The following is a 20,819-nucleotide window of genomic DNA, read 5'->3' on the forward strand; positions in this document are numbered from 1 at the left end:
AGCGGCAGAGACAAAATAAAGAGGGACTATTAATTCACAAGTTACTGTTCTTTCTAGAGATTTCAAAATGCCACCGTATATTGTTGGAATTTCTAAAGGTCACTTTAATTCTTTTCTTCACCATTAATATGCATTTCTAACATCTTCACTTTTGCATAAAATTCTGAACTGTTTCTGCTTTTTTCGGACTTTCAAAATTCAAAGTACAGTGGTTTAAGAGTGACTTGGTTTAAGAGTGTTTTGATTTAAGAGATCACACTTTTTCAAAATTGTGACTTGGTTTAAGAGCATTGCTTTGGTGTAAGAGCTCCCTGTACTGGGTGGGAGCTGGATTGGGGGAGGGACATGGTCTGCATAGTGGGGTCTACAGCACTGTACTCTGACCCAGGAAGTCTCCCTCTACTTCCAAATCATAGCAGATCCACTTCAGGCTGGGGCTTGCATCAGGGGACAGGACTGCATGTATGTGCCCACATCTGCCCTGCTCATTCCTTCATGCTCCCTGCAGTCTGTCTGCCCTTGTGTTTCCCATCCTCTCCATTACTGTACAGTAACGTATAATATGACACATTCAGCTATTTCAAAATTTTTGTTTCATTTGTTTTACATGTTTTTCGGAATAAAAAAATCATTTTTTGGGTGTGGAACAAATTTTCATCATTTGAATTATTTCTTACGGGACAATTTGCTTCGCTTTAAGGTGGATTTGGATTACAAGCACGGCCCCGGAGCAAATTATGCTCGTAATCCAAGGCACCACTGTAATGGTAAATTTTCTTAGTAGATCTTTTTCATAATTGGGTCATTTTGGCCTTAAGGTAAATTTCTTTCATCTGACCTACCTCACTTTAGATGGTAATAGCTTTGGGGTGCATGTACTTGTTTTTTTTTGTTTTTTTGACACAATGACACCATTTTGAAAAACTCCTAAATGTTGTGAAAAATTGGTATGTTCTGTATCTTTTGTGTTCTGTATCAAAAATGTGAATGACAGTTAAAATATCTAATGAAATAAAATAAGAAGTCTGACAGATTATAAAATCCAGCAGTTTGCAGGGGCAGGGGGGAAATTGATTACAAGTACTAACTTACCTCTCCCAGAACCAGGAGAGGACTGGCCACAGGACCCCTGCTCTACTCCAGGATACCCGAAGCTGACACATCATGACCCGGTTGATGGACTGGCTGCTCAGCCAGTCAGTGACTGGGGTGGGAAACCGCTCCAGTCACTGATTGGCTGAGCGGCCAGTCCATCAACCGGGACAGGCATTTTCCCCTTGAGGAGTGACGTCATGACAAGTGGGGAAAATGCCTTCCGGATGTGTCCCAAGGCCTGTCCCACCGCTCACCGCAGGCACTGGAAGAGGTACAGTAAGTTAGTACTTGCAATTAAATTTCCCCCCTGCCAGACTTTCCCTTTAAATGACAGTGGGTCGCAAAAACACAATTTTAGAATCATTTGGATAAATAAAAGCGTCCCAAAGTTATTTCCACACAGAGTGGCACTTATCAGATTTGTAAAATTGGGCTTGGTCATATAAAACCTGTTTATATAAGATGCAGAAAATTAAGTTTGAGACCTTAACTTATATGCAGTGCACAGTGGTGTCCCTTTTGGTAGGTTACCTTTTATCTCCATTACTATATACCCTCAGAACCGCTGCATAACAAAACAATCATCTGCATTTCAAAATCCTTTATACAAATGTGATACCGGTGGGCAACTGTGTGTTGCCTTCCAGATATCATTTGCGCAATAATTTTTGAGCTTGCACACTTTTCACATTCTGCACAAAAATCTTTAGTCCACGTGCAAAATGTATCATTAGGCATTTATAATTCTTGCGCAATTTTAGCATTTTTATTTTACAAGCACAGGGTCTGACTGATAAATGTTATGTAGGGTCTGCACAAAAAAAAAAAAAATTAGCCAAAATAATTGAGCAAAGACAATGATAAATGTGTCTCCAAAATTTTCTGTGACACACCATAGACTTGCTTCTGGCTCTGCCCATCCACCTGCATTATGTTTTACGCAGCGTGCGGCAATATTTTTTTTGCTGTCAGTAGTAACAGAACCCTGATGGAAATGGATCCCCATTATACGTCTATGAGATCTGTCAGGATTCATCAGTAGTTATTGGTAAATCGATAAGATATTTCTCCATTATGTTGGAAGCCAAAGGGTAATGAGAGCTGAGAGTAAATCAAGTTCTCAGGAGGTTTATTCTTTACACTGACTGTATGAAGTACATTATTATCTGGGATGCTGGGATCACATTGATTTACAGAAAGATTTATACTTATATATATATATATATATATATATATATATATATATATATATTTATATATTTACACTGAATTTGGTTAAAGGGGTACTCTGATGAAAATCTTTTTCTTTCAAATCAACTGGTTTCACAAACTTATATAGATTTGTAATTTACTCTATTTAAAAAACAGTCTTTCAGTACTTATCAGCTGTGGTATGTCCTGCAGGAAGTGGTGTATTCTCTCCAGTCTGACACAGTGCTCTCTGCTGCCACCTCTGTCCATGTCAGGAACTGCCCAGAGCAGCAGCAATTCCCCATAGAAAACCTCTCCTGCTCTGGACAGTTCCTGACATGGACAGAGGTGGCAGCAGAGAGCACTATGTCAGACTGAAAAGAATACACCACTTCCTGCTGGACATACAGTAAGTGAAGACTTAAGATTTTTCAATAGAAGTAAATCACAAATCTACATAACTTTCTGACACCATTTGATTTGAAATAAAAATATTTTTTTTGCTGGAGTACCTCTTTAATTCACAAACTGTTTACAAGTGATATTAAGCGGCACGAATGTAAAAGGTGTAACAAACTCCTATTGTGTGCCATATTTAATACTTTTATTTTTTTTTCATGTAGAACGGCTTCTGTACTCTCTATAGCTCATGCACCATCAATATATAATATAATATATTATTATATAAAGTAAGCAGTAACAGAACGTATTGGAGAGAAATGTAGGATCCACTGCGCATGGCACTTACTACTGCTCTGAGGAATGGCTGGATCTAACCTGAGTCCCAGATGAATATATGAAAAAGACATCATGTTTGCAGGTCAAGAATATTGACCATTTAGGAACCTGCAATTTACATCCAGATTGATCAATATGTTAGTGCAGGGCGGCCAAGCTCAATAAACTCTTATATGGGGGGGCTGCCGAGTTCTTCTGCAGTTCTTCTGAAGCTTAATCAGAGAGCAGTGGAAGCATTCCGGCAGTAAAGGTTTTAGGCTATCCTGATTGCTTATGTATGAGGTGATTTGCATTTAATGAGCGCATTTAAGAGACATACGGGTGTAATTTGCACACAGTCCATTATCTGTGCTCAAGGGCACCTAATAGAGCTGAGGTTGTAAAGGGCTATAGGCATGGAAATAAATTGCATGAATGTGTAAAAATTAATTAATATTGCAAAACAGCAGCGCATGCCTAAAATAAATGAGAAAATCTCAACAAGTCGACTAGATTTAAACAATGGCCATTGTGTTAATTAGTAGCTACGTCACAGCCGATAGCATTGTAGCCGAATGAAATCTATCGAGCTCAGGTTAATTGATACCACTGGGGCCCTTAGACTTTTTTTTCCCTCTGTATTACGTAAATCATTCATGGATATGGTATTCAAGATACGGTATAACAAGAATAGCTGAGACCCAGCCACCAGTTTTTTCTTATCCCCTGAATATACAGGGTGGTCCAAAAGTAGGTGGATAGTATGTGTAGTAGGGTTATGAATTTAAGGGAGATTTATCAACCGTGGTGTAAAGTGAAACTGTCTGAGTTGCCCCTAGCAACCAATCAGATTCCACCTTTCATTTTCCAAAGAGTCTGTGAGGAATGAAAGGTGGAATCTGATTGGTTGCTAGGGGCAACTGAGCCAGTTTCACTTTACACCATGTTTGATAACTCTCCCCCTTCATAACCTTATTACGCATACTGTCCACCTACTTTTGGACCACTCTGTATATACAATATTAATTATAATATACAATATTAATTATAATAAACAATAATATTTAGCTGTGGCTAATATTGACAGATAGTGAGGAATGTAGTTTTATTTACGGGCCCTATTACTCGTTCGAAATATTTAATATTAATATTTAAATATTAATATTTAAAATATAATAGTTTCATGTAAATGTGGGCAACGATCAAATGACCAACGAGAAATCGTTTATCGTTCGTTTGATGCTGACACCAAAATCTCCCATTTTCCCAAGATTGGATCCAACTTTTCCCCGGCACTAGGGGGGGAGCGGCAGGAAGCAGAGCAGCGCTGAAAGCCGCCAGGCTTAATGAGTGGAACACAGAGCAAACGAAGCGCTTTGCCTTGTTTAGATGAGCAATTTCCTCATCTCTAGTGATTAGTCAATGGTAAAGAAGGCAGGAGAGGGTAAAAATGTATTACGTGCCCTCCTAAAGAATATTTGAGTCCTTAGCTGTCAGGACGGGGCAGGTAGGGACCGGACACGACAGTGAGCCCTGATGCTGAACCCACCAACTATCCCCACCTACTTGCCTCAACCGACCCTAGGCGGCCGTGGACAACCACGAAGATGTTCCCTGCGCTGGATATGTGCACACAGAACAAGACAGACAAACAAACACAATATGGGATAGTCGAACAGGCAGGGTCAGAACCAAACAGGCAGCGTAGTACAAAACAAGTGACAGTCAGAAGGTCAAAAGCCAAAGCCAGGGGTCAGGTAACACAGTCGAGCAAACAGAGGGAGTTAGGACAGAGATCGCAGGAATAGACAGGGGGAGCTGGGATCAGGGTATGAACCTAATTAGCCAGCAAGGAAAGACTGGCTTCAGCTTTCTTTTATGCTGACCAAGAGCCCGGTCCAGATCTTCATTGGACCGGCGCTCTGATCTCCCAGGCTCTAGATAGGCAGAGGAACCAGTCCATCACACAGACTAATCAGCTGCGATAATCAAACCCAGCAGCTTTTTAGCTTAACTCCTGCATTGCCAGGAAGCAAGCGGGTGTGTCACACAAAAGCAACAACAGGCCCAGTTCACACCAGGTTACTAATCCTGACATTAGCATTAGGCACTTTGTTAATAGGAAAAAAAGTTATCTTAGTTCCATTCTTCTTTCCTGCTGTGACTGCGTTTCACTTGTCAGGTTATCTCGAAAACACTCTAAGTACAAGGGAGAATTTTTTTTATTTTGCCTCAGGGGACTAATCTGAAAAGAATGGTTGCGGAGACCATTATTCTTTCTATTTTCTAAATATAATGTAACTAACCTTAATAATTCACTTTTAGCCTTTGATGGGATTTCTTAAGGACTCCATGGTTTCAGAGTGACATTAGCATGAAGAAGCACAAGCACCGGTACGGGAAGGCACTGAACTATATAAAGCGTCTATGAATTACAATCAGAACTTCCTCTGCAGCCAACTATTCCTCAATCTTTTTGATTTATCAATGAAACTTTGGATGTACTGTGTGTACCCATAAATAGAATTAAGTGGTGCTTCAGAGGAACCTATAGTGTGGTAAGCAGAACGCCATTAGATGGGCATCCTCCTACCTGCCTTTAGGGTAGAAGAGATTTCTACTACCCTCTATAAGTCCTGGTCCTTTTGTCTTTTTCTTTCTTTACAGTTCTGCATGGGGGAAGCATTTTGTTTTGTAAAGGTTTGATGTTGCTTGATCGTATTCATGAAAGTGTAGAAGACAAAGTATAACATACTGTTTGAAAGCTTTGTAAATCATGGTCAAAAGTAGCAATGTGATTGTTGTTCTCTTCTTGGTTCCTTGACATTGATGGTAATGTCTCTCTATAAAAAAGTCTTGTGCATTTGGGCAGAGAAAACCTCTTATTCCTCGTAAACCTCTTCCCTCTAGAGCCCTTATCTTGATGCATTTTCTTCCTTACGGCAAGAGATCCTTGATGTTGGCTATTGTATTGCAATCTCCCTCCACATTTGTCGCATGGCGGTGAATTACGATGACTTTTCTTTGACCTGTGGAGATGACTAGCTCCATTGTTCTCTGGTTTTTGATTTTGCCGATTCATCTTTTTATCCTTTGTTGTGGGACAGAATTGTAATACCTAATGATGTACAAATGTCAATGTTGTAGTATCTAACAATAAAACATACTTTCCAGGTACGTACAGAGTAGGGCATGCCGTATACACAACTTTTACAACTTTACAGCAGTCCTGTAGATACGAGGGTCATTGCTACCTGAAAAGAAGGAATAGGTTTCCCTGCAGTTTGTAAGATCATGTGTGATTAGGTTCCTTCTCATCCATGTCTCACAAACACCGGTAGATTAGTACACATGGAAACATAGACGAGGTGTCCAATGATGGACAACCCATTATCGATAAATTATCAATAAACTAGGAGCCCAAATAGTAGGTGGCTTGCAGATGATTGCCTGGCTGGAAGGGATTATGAGTAACCCCTTGCACCCAAACTTTTGATGGAATTTAACATACTATATGCGGCCGCCATTTTCGACCGGATTCATACTAACTTTGGGAAAAGTGCAGTTCTGTTGCAAACAGAACTTTTTGCAAAAGTTTGTAACAAATCTTGAGTCAGGAAGTTCGGTTCGCTCATCTCTACCCCCCAGCTTTTCGAGGGGGAGCATTAGCTGTAAAGACATGAGGGTAGAGCTTATGAAATATTTTGGGTGGCTTAGAGGCGGAATTACTATGAGACTTTTCAAAGATAACAGCTGCTTCAAGGTATGTTCACACAACGGTTTTTTGATGATTACTGAACATCCTTAAAAAATTATCATGATCATAATGACCATAATTAGCAAAATGTCGCCATTCAAAATGTTTAAAAACGTTGCATTAACATACCCTTATGCGATGTTCACACACTGTCCTTTTTTGGCTTTTTCATGTCTTCTAGAACAGCTGTCATTTTTAGGTTAAAGCGACTCTGTACCCACTGTTCCACCCCCCCATCCCAACTACTTATACCTGTTTGTATGTTAGGTGAAGTCCTTTCTCCTGGTATGTTTTGCCATGCTGGTTGGGCTTTCTTTCGGCTGAAAAATAAACTTTACTTGAGTAGATGCCGTGTCTAAGAGGCGGGGCCGAGAGCATTCATGCCCAGGTGAAGCGCCGCCTGTGTGGTCTTGGTCTCGTCTCCCCCTGCCTTTTATTCCGCCGTCTGTCCGCCCTCACAGGACTCGTTGTTACTGCGCCTGCGCCGTGGTTGTAACGCCTGGTGCTGCTGCCGTGACGTTGCCAGGTTAGCGCCGCCTCTGTGGTGTATCCGCTGCGCGTCGTTCACACCCTTTGTTAGTGACGCACTTGTCCCTGACGGTGGGAAGTGTTGTAGCCCACAAAGGGAAGAACCTTTTCTCTGCAGTGCAGCAGGGAGTCATACACTTTGTATGGCACATGTGATAAACCTCATAGTGTGCAGGTTTCTTTGAACATGTCGTGCCAATTGTTGATACTTTTTGAGGACTCAACTCTGTGAGCAGGCATCAAGGAGATCATCCCAATTGTGGAAAGTGCGGTAACCAACATCATCAGCGAGGAATTCCAGGCCACCACTCCAAGGCTGACCATCCTCCTCCATGAATAGTCTGTTCGCAATCTTACTGGCCAGGGTACAATCAGGTACTGCCTCCTCCTCCTCAAATAGTCTGTTCCCAATCATACTGGGCTTGGTGCAATCAAGTGGTGCCGCCTCCTCCAATAGTCTCTTCTCAACCATACTGGCCTGGGTGCAATCAAGTGCTACTGCCTCCTCCTCCCCCTCCTCCACACTGGGTCCAATACAGTACTATTACTGCTGCTGGTTCCACTGTCAAATGTCTGTTTTCCACCCTACTGGTTCCAAGGAACTTTGTGTCCTATGTCCCGTGTAATCACTTACACCTTGGCAAATTTTTTTTCACTATTTTTGCACTTTGATTTTTTCCACTTTTTTCATTGTAATAGCAACTGCAACTAAACGAAACTATATCCTATAAGACTCCCACTATTCTAGCTTCAATTATTCAGCCGTTATTGCAAGGTTCGTTTTAGGTTCGGTTCATACAGATCTGAACTTCACGAAAGTTCGCCGGATCGAACCGAACCAAACTTTTCAAAAGTTCGCTCATCCCTACTTTTTATCATATTTTAGAATTTACAGTTTATACAGTGATTTATGTGTACCGCCAAACTACTCCCCCTATATGTAAAACACACACATTAATATATTGCATCAATTGTCTCTTTGTATTTCATTAAAGCATTAGAGTTGTCACAGAGGGAAAGTCTCTACATGGATAAAACCTCTTCTAAAGGCCTCATTAAGTATACACATCTGTCTCCTTTGTTCAAAACAGCTTGATTCCAAACCATTCGAGCATTATGTAAACCCATCAGTTGAGTGGTGTTTGTGTTCCAGAAATAGGACTTGTATCTCTTCCTGAAACAAATTTATGATCAGCATTTTACTGGAAAATATATTTAAAAAAACCTTATCCTCCATTAGGCTGGAATCACACATGCAGTTTTTGAACCAAAGCCAGGAATGGATGCAAATCGAAGGGGTTGGATAAAGCTTTTCAGCCACTTATATGAAGACTTATGAAGTAAGTCTTGGTTTAAAACTAGATATGAGCAAACTTTTCAAAAGTTCTGGTCCGCAGGTTCGCCAAACTTTGAAGCTAAGTTCAGGTTCGACTGAACCGAGCCTTAAAGTGTAACTATAATTTAAGTAGCCAAAAAAATGACATTTCTCAAATAAAAGAGCCTTAAACTGTGTTGATAGTGTGTACGCTCGCTGAGATATCCCGTTGTTTGGCTCAGAAGAATTAATGAATTTTTCTCCTGGCTGACAAAGTGGGCGTGGCCTATCCCTCATCTCCCTGGCTGGGTCCCTCCATTCACTGACCAGCACCTTAGCAGATGGTATCCCACACAGTGGGATCAGATAGAGCCCCAACATACAGTATGACACAGTAAGATTAGATACAGAGCTCCAGCAGATGGTATCACACAGTGGGATTAGATACAGTCATCTGCTCTCATAACACTGTAGGATAATTTCAGCCATGTAGCCATGGAGGTGGGGGCACCTGCTGCAGACATCTGATAGTGAATGTTATATGAACTATGGAAGGACTACAGCTGTGTAGTGCTTTGACTTGTAGGAAGCGGATCTCCCTCCGGATCTCACTGCTGCCCCATGGACCGCGGCGCCTATGGGGTTAACTGCCTGGGGAGAGCGCTGCTCCCCTTTCGGGCAGGGGCAGCAGGAGGAGGCTGTGTGATCTCCGCTAGGTTACAGCGGGGGGAGGCAGAGACAGCATGACGTTCCTGGAACGTCATGTTGCAAAAAACTACCTGCTTTACATGACATTCCAGGAACGGCAAGGGGTTAAACTGTGTGGCCGCCATCTTTAGGAACTCATTACAAACTACAAAATGTTCAGTTCGGTACAGATCCAAACTTTTTTTTAAAGCTCTTAACAAATCTCGGTTCATAAGATTCGGTTGGCTCATCTTTAGTTAAAACTGCTCTTTTATTACAATCTAGCTATTGCCATGGTATGGTACAAGAGGGATTTACCTAAAGGCTACGGTCACCGGAGCACAATCTTGGGAGGATGCGGCAGTGGACATGTTTTATGTTTTGTACAGTACATAGATGACACTTGATGGCCTAGAATGGGAGCAAACATGACCAATGGCGCTGTAGGCATAACTACGCTATATAATAATAGACTGGAAATGTCTTGCAGATATAATAGGACCTAAGGTTGACCTTACAAATGATTACCTCTACAAACTATTTACAGCTGTAACAAGCCCTAAGCTATGTAGAATTGATATTGTAAAACATTTAAAAAGTCTATAATAACCAATGTTATAGCCCAGGGGGTCTACTGCCTACTCTTCCATGACTTCGCCATTTCGTCGAACATATCTATAAAACATGGTCTTGGATTTCTTATATGCAGAGAATAGATACTATTGATTAGTAAAATGCTTTTCATATATCCTTCTATGTATTGTAGCCAAAAAATAGATAATACCCATAAAAAAGTAATATGCAAAATGGTGACATGTTTTCATTAAAATGATAAATTTCCGAAAACAAAGATCAAACGCCAGACACCCCACTAAAGAAAATTTACACTATTTTATGCTTTAAATCCCACTAGGGAAAAGGTTATGGGCATGCAATGCATATAATATTACTATCTGTTACTATTATTTATATTGCTATTAAACAGTACAATAATGTCCAATGTTAGTACATCTAAGCATTCAGCATAATATAGCAGCGTTCCTGAGCATCCATTACATCTTCTAAATCAGATCTAATAACATACAATAAATATTATATTTTAGCGAAGAATTGTGCACGCAACAAGAATAGCAAGTGGTATTTGGAGAACAGCAGCATATATAATAGGGGGGGGGGGAATGTACGGTATAGTACAGTGTATAGCTTCTTCTATAACCATGTACAGCAAGTTTTCATGTCTCCATACTGTACTTGCTTTCTCCAGCTTTATGAGCAGAACAAAGATTTGTTTTATACTGCTTGTATTTTAGGTGTTTGAGCTATTCACACACAACCACTCTGTTCTTTCTATTGAAACCATGAACTACAGCACTGTTTTTTTTCTGACTTGTATGTGAAATAACAAAACAAAAACAAAAAAACAAAAAAAAAAGAGACTTACTGGTCTCAGTCCCAACATGCAGGAACTATTCAATGACTGGCCACAGCGGTGACCCATCTAAACCAGGAGATGGACTGGGATGGAGATTAGAGATGTGAACTTTTCAAAAGTTGGGTTTGACAGGTTCACAAAACTCTAATGTAAAGCTCAGGTTTGTCAGAATCAAGCCTTAACTGACTGCAGGCATTTAAAAAAATTAGCTCATTTATACTTACCTGTCCATACACCGGTGTCCCAGTGTTCATCTTCTCTGGTCCTCGCAGCTGCCAAATTCCCATTCAACCAATCACTGATAGAAACGGGACAGTCAGTGGTTAGTGCTAAGTGACTGGCTGAGCGGACTGTCACTCCTGAGACAATAGTGAAATGGCCACTCAACCAATAACTGACTGAGATAGAACAGAATCAAGGCCAGTGATTGGCAGAGCGGGATGTCACAGCCTGCTTAGCCAATCACTGGCCGTGGCACTGTCCCATTTCAATCAGTGATTGGCTGGAGGTGGCTGGAGACACCAGAGACCTGGGAGGAGGACTTCAGCGCAGCAGGGACAGATGAAAAAATGCTGGCAACTTTCAAAACTTGGTCTGAACTTTGCAAAAAATTCTGTACCAAACCAAACTTTTTGAAAAGTTCGGAATGAATCTTGGTTTTGGTAAGTTTGGTTCACTCATCTCTAATGATGACCCTTGGGCATTGGGGTTGTCAGAACAGCATTAGCACCATCACTGGTAGCAGGTGAGTACACTTTTTTAAATCACATACTGCCATACTGGGTGCAAACAAACCCGCTGACAGCTCCCTGCTGTCACGTACCTTATTTTTTCCGGCGCCGGTCTTCTTTTCTTAGCCAATCCAGCCATTTTTGATAACTTTATTGATAACTTGATTTACTCAACCAGGAATATATGAATTACTGCGTTAGGAGCACTGGGGACGTTCCTTAGCCACCCCAGAGCACCATTTGGCCCGCAAATTTGGGTTTGCGGCTGCAGGGGGGCTGTCCCTTTAACTGTGGATATTAGGACTGCTCACTGTGTACTTTCCGCAGTGATATCTGTATCACTTTATAATAAAGCCAGGGTAAATTTATGTATTTTTTTTTTTAAACAAAAAGATCCCCAAGTGAACACAAGAAGATTCACAGCATCTTAAAAGATATGCAGGCTCTTGTCAATGCACAATAAATAAATGAAGCATTAACAATGTACTGCTACACTATTTTGTGCCTGGCTTTTATTATTTGTATAGCTTGTATAGAGATTAGGTTTGATATATTGACCTAATGTGAATATAGCGGAAGCAAAACCCAGCATTTAATGTCAGATGTTATTTGCGACCTGTCTGAAACTTAGCAAGTATGTATTAATGTAAAAGGCTGTAGAACTGCTTGGGAAATAAATTGTATTTATACCTATAGTATGTACTTAAAGGGATGCTGAATTATTCGTACTATGTACAGTATGTTGTAGCTAGTGATACAAGGGATTATAAAGATGATAAAAAATGCATTGATTGCATCTATTGTTTTATTATAGCCAGATGGGAGAATAAATAACTATACTACAAATTACTAGCTATAAGCCTATAGGCCCTAGTTACTGAGGTGACCTAAAGAAGGTGTGCAAGAAGCAGTTATAGATTAGATTATAGGAAGAGATCAGCGATGGACAGTAGTGGACGTCAGTGCATCAGCGGTGTAATATCAATTTTCTCCCAGGACAGCAGTGGACATTGGTGGGGTATTAAGATGGATACTGTGGTCACTGTGACTTCCTATAATGCACACCCAGCACCCAGTGACTTGGTATAATGCACACCCAGCAGCCAGTGACTTGGTATAATGCACACCCAGCACCCAGTGACTTGGTATAATGCACACCCAGCACCCAGTGACTTGGTATAATGCACACCCAGCACCCAGTGACTTGGTATAATGCACACCCAGCACCCAGTGACTTGGTATAATGCACCCCCAGCACCCAGTGACTTCCTATAATGCACACCCAGCACCCAGTGACTTGGTATAATGCACACCCAACACCCAGTGACTTGGTATAATGCACACCCAGCACCCAGTGACTTCCTATAATGCACACCCAGCTCCCAGTGACTTGGTATAATGCACACCCAGCACCCAGTGACTTGGTATAATGCACACCCAGCACCCAGTGACTTCCTATAATGCACACCCAGCACCCAGTGACTTGGTATAATGCACACCCAACACCCAGTGACTTGGTATAATGCACACCCAGCACCCAGTGACTTCCTATAATGCACACCCAGCACCCAGTGACTTCCTATAATGCATACCCAGCACCCAGTGACTTCCTATAATGCACACCCAGCACCCAGTGACTTCCTATAATGCACCCCCAGCACCCAGTGACTTGGTATAATACACACCCAGCACCCAGTGACTTCCTATAATGCACACCCAGTGACTTGGTATAATACACACCCAGCACCCAGTGACTTCCTATAATGCACACCCAGCACCCAGTGACTTGGTATGATGCACACCCAGAACCCAGTGACTTGGTACTGTATATTGCACACCCAGCACCCAGTTACTTGGTATACTGGACAAAATCTTCACTGCTCCCACAGAAAACCACCCACAATCCACTCTCCTCTCTGTCCCTATCTCTCTGTATTTCTCTCCCTGCTCTAACTGCCTGCTGCAACCTGCTCTCCACTATACACAGCCGACTGGCCGCCTCACGGAAGCCAATCACCTTATATAGAGGGGGAGGGGGGGTTGCTGACATCACAGGAGTTTTGCAGCTGATTGGACGGGTGCTAGTGATTATGGATAATCCCTTACCCCCGCAAAAAGACAGTTCTGTAAGATAACATGTGCGGCCGCATGTTTAGTGAATTTGCAAATGGCTTTGAAGCGAATGTAATGCCCAATTCGCTGCAAATCAGAATTCGTCAGATTGGCTTTGCTCATCTCTAATTATCGGTTATTCTGCATTGGGCCCAACAGTTTCAAGTTACACCCTAAAACCCTTTCTCTTTGATAACAATCTCCTTATTGTATAAAACTGCTAAATGTTTGAGTACAACTTTTGTTAGGGATTATTAGTGATAAGTAATTAACATTTGTTGAAACTGGTATTATATAATGTCTATTAACTCTTGTATTAAGACTAGTGATAAGAGAACTTGCCAAACAGGGTTCAGCCCAACCCGAATGCTCGGCATTCGACACCCGGTGGTTGAAGAAGTTGGATGCAACCCTAGGGCTGCCAAAAAGACCTATGAAAAAAATCAGTTCATTTAGAGTGTGTGTGTGTGTGTGTTTTTTTACATGGACAAATTTTCTTTTACAAAATGGACAAACTTGCCATAAATTGGTAAACGTTTTAAGCCCAATACTGAGTAAAATCTATCTACTAACATTTTCTACAAATATAACTATTTAAGTGTAAAGTTCATCATTCAGATTGAAAAGTGACTAATAAGACCGAAAGGTATCACAAAAGACTAAGAGGGTACTCCAGACACCTTTTTCGAAGGGTGAAAACAATAACATTCATTTACCTTCTTGGCGAATTCCACGGAACCGTTCCCCTAGTTGCTTCCTGGTCTAAGACAGGACTTGAGATGTGATGTGACAGGACCTGCACAGGCAGGACACCCCTACAGCTGCTGAATGGCTGAGCAGGCCGGCCACACCTCAAGTCTCATCTCAGACCAGAAAGTGGTCGGACACTGGGGATCCAGAGTGGCGGAATACTGGAGATGGGGAGGTAAGAAGATGTTATTGTTTTTACCCACCCCTTCCCCGGGCATTGCCAAAAAAGGGGTCCAGAGTACCCCTTCAATTCATTTGCCAATTAATTGGCTTCGTATTTACATTTTCTCCAATAAATAATACTTAAAGATCTCTTACCGTGGTGGCGTACTGAATATCCTTCCAGATAGAAGATTCCCGTGACAAATCTGAGGACTCAAACAAATTTTCCAAAATAACCTCTCCTATCATGTCATGCCTTGAAAATCTATCAAAGTCAAACACGCTGAGGTGAAGTTTTCGACTTGGTAACTCATCGTATGGAACTGGGAAATTAAAAGATTCATCGAAGGTTGGGTTTAGAGTCTTTCTGTGTACTCGAGTTTGAAATTTCCTCTTTCGATCAGGTAAAAGGTAAATTTTCACGTAAGGATCAGAACTTCCACAAAAGTCCTTGGCAGGAAGATCAAATGCTTTCAGAATTGTGACTATAAGGGTTTCGTTTTCATAGTCATACTTTAGGGTAAAGTTGATCTTTCCACATGTCTTACCATCATCCTTCTTTGTGTCTTCAGAATCCACTGATTTTTGTTTGTACAGCTCAGGTTTTATCCTTCCGATACTTGTTGGTTGCTCGGTCACTTGTAAAGTATCGGTTCCAAAGTCCACGCTAGATACATGCATCTGTCGAGGTAAATGTCTTTTGAAAGAAATATGCCTGCAAAATATATGAAAAAATTTGGGGTAAATTGTCTCATATAAAAGAATGTCCAGGAGATGTTCACAAAAAAAGTCAGCTTGTGCAAAAAATCTGCACACTAGTTGGTTCATAAACCACTTTGGTTACTCAAATATCCTAGTCGTAATTCTGTTATCTGCTCAGAAGGGACATCTAAACGACGAGGGAATAGATGTTCTTTGGCTTGCACTCCGATAAGGGAACTATGGCTGTCATTACTATTGTACAACAGTGGTCGTCCCTGTTGTGGGATGTGTGTTTGTCAAGATTAGGATCCTTGTGTGGTCACTATAAAGCTAGGTTCACACAATGATCTTTTTGGCCATTCAACATTTTGAGGTCAAAAAACATCCGTTATTTTGCAATAGTGCCCGTGATTTTAAAATAATGGACTTTATTTGGCCTTGAAATGATGGACATCCAAAAAGACAGCCGTCGAACAGCCAAAAAAAATTGTGTGAACCTAGCCTTAAGAAAGCACTGCCAGGTTTCTATTTCTGAGGCACTATGGTTGCTATTTTGGGCTATTGTGGCTTTCATTATGCAGATTGACTTGCACCAGTATGAGAGTACCTGTGACTGTTTGTTTTTTAGGTGATGTACTATTGTTATTCCTTTGTCTATTATTGATCAAACTACATAGGGTAGGGTTGACCTGGTTTTGATTCTACCAAGCATAGTCTTTACAGTTTCTACTGTTTCTTTGATCCTTTTGACTTTTATCATATATACTTTTAGCCTCATTAATGACCAGAGATGTTGGGGTCTTATGCACTAAGCAAATTTTATGTTTTTTTTTTAACTTTAGATCTCTTTACTCATTTATAATATTACTTATGTTTAGAGGGAATCTATCACTAAGTTTATGGTGCCTTAAATGAGGCCAACACTACACTAGTGACTCCTCTACCCTCCAGCTGCTTATACAGTATATAGCTAACTGACTGTATAAGTATAGATAGATAACTGCAAACTACCAGAGTGTGCTAGTGCTCATTAATACCCAGGACTAATGAGCACACACAAATAATGGTTAGGACTAGTTTTCGACGCTATTAAGCTCAGTCAGCTGCAGAGAACAATGTAAGGGATATATGATTCCGTTCAGCTTCTCCATCCTAAGTTTATGCTACCCTACATAGGACAGAGTCTGTTTAAAGCCTTATTGGCTAACTGGCAGCCAATATATTTGGTTCTGCCTTTGACACAACCTAATAGGCATTTGGCCATCGCAGGCAAGGTAGCCTTTGTTAAACTCTCAACTGCTATGACAATCCATGGACAGCCAATGATCATGTTCATACATAGTACATTGATAAAATAATAAAAACAAGGCACATTGAAGACACAAGAAAGTACATATACTGGCTGACAAGTTCTTTGCTGAGTAGCTTGTATTGTGTGTTAAAATATTGGCAACCATTGACTCCATGGTAATAAACCTCGCTAAATGACAGCTGTAAAACAGGCAAGGTAGCAATCAATTTTTTGAATTGATTTTTGTCTGATGAAAACAACCATATTTGTTTTGTTAAAGCATAAAGTAAACGTAAAGTTGGTGCCATATTACATAGTAACACCAATTCACTGATTAAACAGTAAAACTAATTTGTCCTATTTATAAAATGTTTAGAATTATTAGAGATGAGTGAACCTCGAGCATATTAGGGTTTGTCCGAACCAGCTTCACATGCAGCCCAAGGGAGCCCTGGAAAACATGGATACAGCCTATGGACTATGGTGGTATCCATGTTTTCCAGGCAGCCTTATCTGGCTTCTAGCTTCTTCTAATCTGAACAGCCCTGTTACTAAACAATTGAGGTCAACGTTCTTTTTTTTTTTTTTTCATCTTTTTTTTTTTTTGTAACAAAGTGAGTATAACAATGCAAAGCATTGTGAAAAATGTTGAGCGTTTTTGTGAGGATGAACAATGCACATCATTACTGAACAAAACAGATATGACTTGCATCGCAAATACTCTTTCTTTTACCTTTTTCCTTTGACAAATAAAATGGAATAAAGAAGGAAGAAGGATCCGTGTAATTCAACACAATCAAAAAGATTTCCAAACACAAAAGGATGGAAACACAAAAAGCCATTTTTAAAAAGTGCTTATCCAATCTTCCAAGACAGCTGTGAAAATAAAGGAGTGAAAATAAAAACTTCCCAGTACTCCTAGATGCTTATGTACAGAATCTTTGTGGAGCCTTTCAAAAAATCTCATTGTCTGCCATGTTTCAGGCACAGCCCAGTCACTTTGTGTAGGTTTTTATACTTGTGGCTCCTCCCTCCCCAGTCACTGATTGGCTGAGTGGGCAATCACTCAGCCGGGTATGTGACGTACCGGCTGTCAAATGGACCCAGGAACGGTTCCATGGGGGACAAGGATGGTTTAATTTACTTTATTATTTCCCCACACCCTTCTGTCTTCCTTTTTCGAATTTTGCCGGACTTCTCCTTTAAAATAAGTTTGTAAAGGTCATTTTTTTTCTGATACAAATCTCCAGTTATACTCTGTGTCTCTACAATTCTACATGCACATAAATACATGTTCCCCATCTTTCTACACTCAACCATTGACCACCACTCTCTGGATACGGTCCTTCTGCCAGTTTTCAGTCCAGTTGCAAACAAAACTTTCTAAACCCATAAACATTCATTTACCCATCAGGCGTCTATGAGGAACAGTGGTCAATGCTTTTGCAAAGTTTGGATATACTATTAGATGGATATAGCCCTCCCTCTATCCCGCTATCCAGGCAGTTTAGTTGGGTGGCCAGTTTTATGACAATAACTGCATCACCTGCCAAACGGACCGCAGGACAGATCATAGATTAAAAGCAGCTATCTGAAGGTACAAGTGGTTTGGGGGGGTCATATTGTGGGTACAGAGTCGCTTTAAAGATAGTTTTTTTTTTTAGCAGGGCTATGTCTTTTCAGTCCTGTCCAATCAACTGAATTTACCACAGGTGACTTCACTCAAGGTGCAGAATCATCTCAAAGATGACCAAGAGCAATAGAAAGCCCTCATAGCTACATTTCAGTTGTCCGAATACTTATGTCCATGTGATTTTTATTAATAATATTTCATAATTTTTCAAGAATTAAAAAAAAATTCTGGTGTACTGAATGTAGACTGATGAGGAATAATTAGATTTTTTTTTAAAGGGGTACTCCGGTGAAAATGTTTTTCTATTGAATCAACTAGTTTCAGAAAGTGATAAAGATTTGTAATTTACTTCTATTAAAAAATTTCTAATCTTCCTGTGCTTATCAGCTGCTGTATGTCCTGCAGGAAGTGTTGTTGGATTCTTTATTCTTTAGAGTCTGACACAGTACTCTCTGCTGACACCTCTGTCCGTAACAGGAATTGACAGCAAATCCCCATAGAAAACCTTACCTGCTATTGGACATTTCCTGTAATAGGGCCTTAAGGCAGATTTGAAGTTGCAGATTCAAAGCATTTAAATCTGCGCCATCAAATTCGCTGCCAATTCACAGTGTGAAATCCGCTGTGGATCCGGTGTGTGTGAATCTAGCCTAAGGGGAACCCCCCAACCCACCTAAGGATCTCAAATCAATATTAAGGTTCTGAGAAATCCCCTTAGGCTAGATTCACACACACACCGGATCCACAGCGGATTTCACGCTGTGAATTGGCAGCAAATTTGAATCTGCAACTGATCTGGTGCGGATCCTGAACGTGTGAACGCACCCTTAAGGCCCTATTACACGAAACGATTATTTGACACCAGTTGATTTGAAAGAAAAAAAAAAATCGCTGGAGTTGCCCTTTAATATTGAAGTCCCACAAAACCCCTTAAAGGGGTTATCCAGCGCTACAAAAACATTGCCACTTTCTTCCACAGACAGCCCCACTCTTGTCTCCAGCTTGGGCGGGGTTTTGGTGCTCAGCTCATTGAAGTGAATGGAGTTAAATTGCAAACCGCACCTGAACTGGAGACAAGAGTGGTGTTGTCTCTGAAAGAAAGTGGCCGTGTTTTTGTAGCACTGGATAACCACTTTAATTTGAATGAGCTTCACCTTATTCTTGTCATAGCACTTCAGGCCACTAGATGGCAGCGTAAGACACCATACAATCTTACATGCAAAGCAGGCAAATAACATTTTTTGATGAATGAATATTAAAGGATAAATCATAATACCAGTGAACTACAAGCTGGTACATGACCGTGAATGATGAGATAAGAAATACAATAATACGGATCTTCTATATTGATATGGATCTGCCATGTGCACCGCCTATGAACAGCATTTACCCTTACCGCATTCACACTCTTACATTGTGAACCGCATTGAATCCCAGAGGTCCTTTCTGACACCAATCCAGAGGAAAAGACAAAGATTAACCCCTTGATGTGAACACTTGTTTTATTTTCGCCTCCCAGTATTGTGGAAGTCCTAACCTTTTTACGTTCTTGTTGACATACTGTAGATCTATGATATATAATTCCCTGTCTTTTAAAGGGGTTGTCCAGCGAAAATCTTTTTCTTTCAAATCAACTGGTTTCAGAAAGTTATATAGATTTGTAATTTATTTCTATTGTCAAATCTTATGTATTCCCATACTTATCAGCTGCTGTATGTCCTGCAGGAAGTGGTGTTTTCTTTTCAGTGACAGGACTCTCTGCTGCCACCTCTGTCCGAGACAGGGAACTGTCCAGAACAGCAGCAAATCCCCATTGAAAACCTCTGCTGCGCTGGACAGTTCCTGTCTCGGACAGAGGTGGCAGCAGAGAGCACTGTGTCAGACTGGAAAGAATGGGTAAGCAGTGGGTTCACACTGCCTATTTACAGTCCATTTAACATTTACTTTTTATGAAAAAAAACAAACAAAAAGGGATGCAATTGTTTGCAATCTGTTTGGATCCGTTTTTCAATTGACTTCAAAAAACACATCAAAACATGGGTTTTTCCTTTTTTCTTATTTTTACTATACACAAAAACATGATTGATCATGTTTTTAAGTACGTTAAAAGTAACCATATAAAAACGCATACATTAAATGGACAGCAAAAACGCAGTGGGATCCCAACCTAATATATATATTTATGTCAGAAAAAAAATGACGGCACCTCTATGCCTCTGTTCACACTGTAGGTTGCACCCTGCATGTGGCTTAAGTAAAGAAAAAAAACAGAAGGTCCAACAGCAACCTAAAAAATGCAAGTGCTTACCGTACATACTCCCCCCGTTGTACACATGATAAAAACCTGCTCTATAGATATAAAATTTTTTGGATCTTAGCAAACCATTTGATCAGACCGAGTGTACCATGTCAACACGCCAAGGTGTCCTCAGACAATGGCCTCTCCTGGGCTGAACAAGCCTACAATGGCCAGATAGGATCTAAATACCACCCACGAGACATGGGTGGAGTGCAAGTCAACAGGAGGCAGCCACGACCCCTACATAAAACAGAAAAAAAGCAAAAATTGGCAACACGTCTATGCCTCTGTTCACACTCTAGGTTGCACCCTGCATGTGGCTTAAGTACAAGAAAAAACAAACATAAGGTGCAACAGCAACCTACAGGTGCAAGTGCTTAATGTACAGTACATACTCCCCCAGCGCACACACGTGTG

At 40.8% G+C, this 20,819-nt stretch overlaps 1 protein-coding gene across 1 annotated transcript in view; it reads right to left on the reverse strand.

The window, feature by feature from the left end:
- Positions 1–20,819, reverse strand: part of SYT6 (synaptotagmin 6) — a 229,118-nt gene that overhangs the window by 43,723 nt on the left and 164,576 nt on the right. The window contains exon 3 of the mRNA XM_069944997.1: positions 14,634–15,192. Within this exon, the coding sequence (XP_069801098.1) occupies positions 14,634–15,192 (559 nt within the window). The remainder of the gene's footprint in view (positions 1–14,633; positions 15,193–20,819) is intronic.

The sequence above is a fragment of the Dendropsophus ebraccatus genome, chromosome 11, assembly GCF_027789765.1.
Source record: "Dendropsophus ebraccatus isolate aDenEbr1 chromosome 11, aDenEbr1.pat, whole genome shotgun sequence".
Taxonomy (NCBI): domain Eukaryota; kingdom Metazoa; phylum Chordata; class Amphibia; order Anura; family Hylidae; genus Dendropsophus; species Dendropsophus ebraccatus.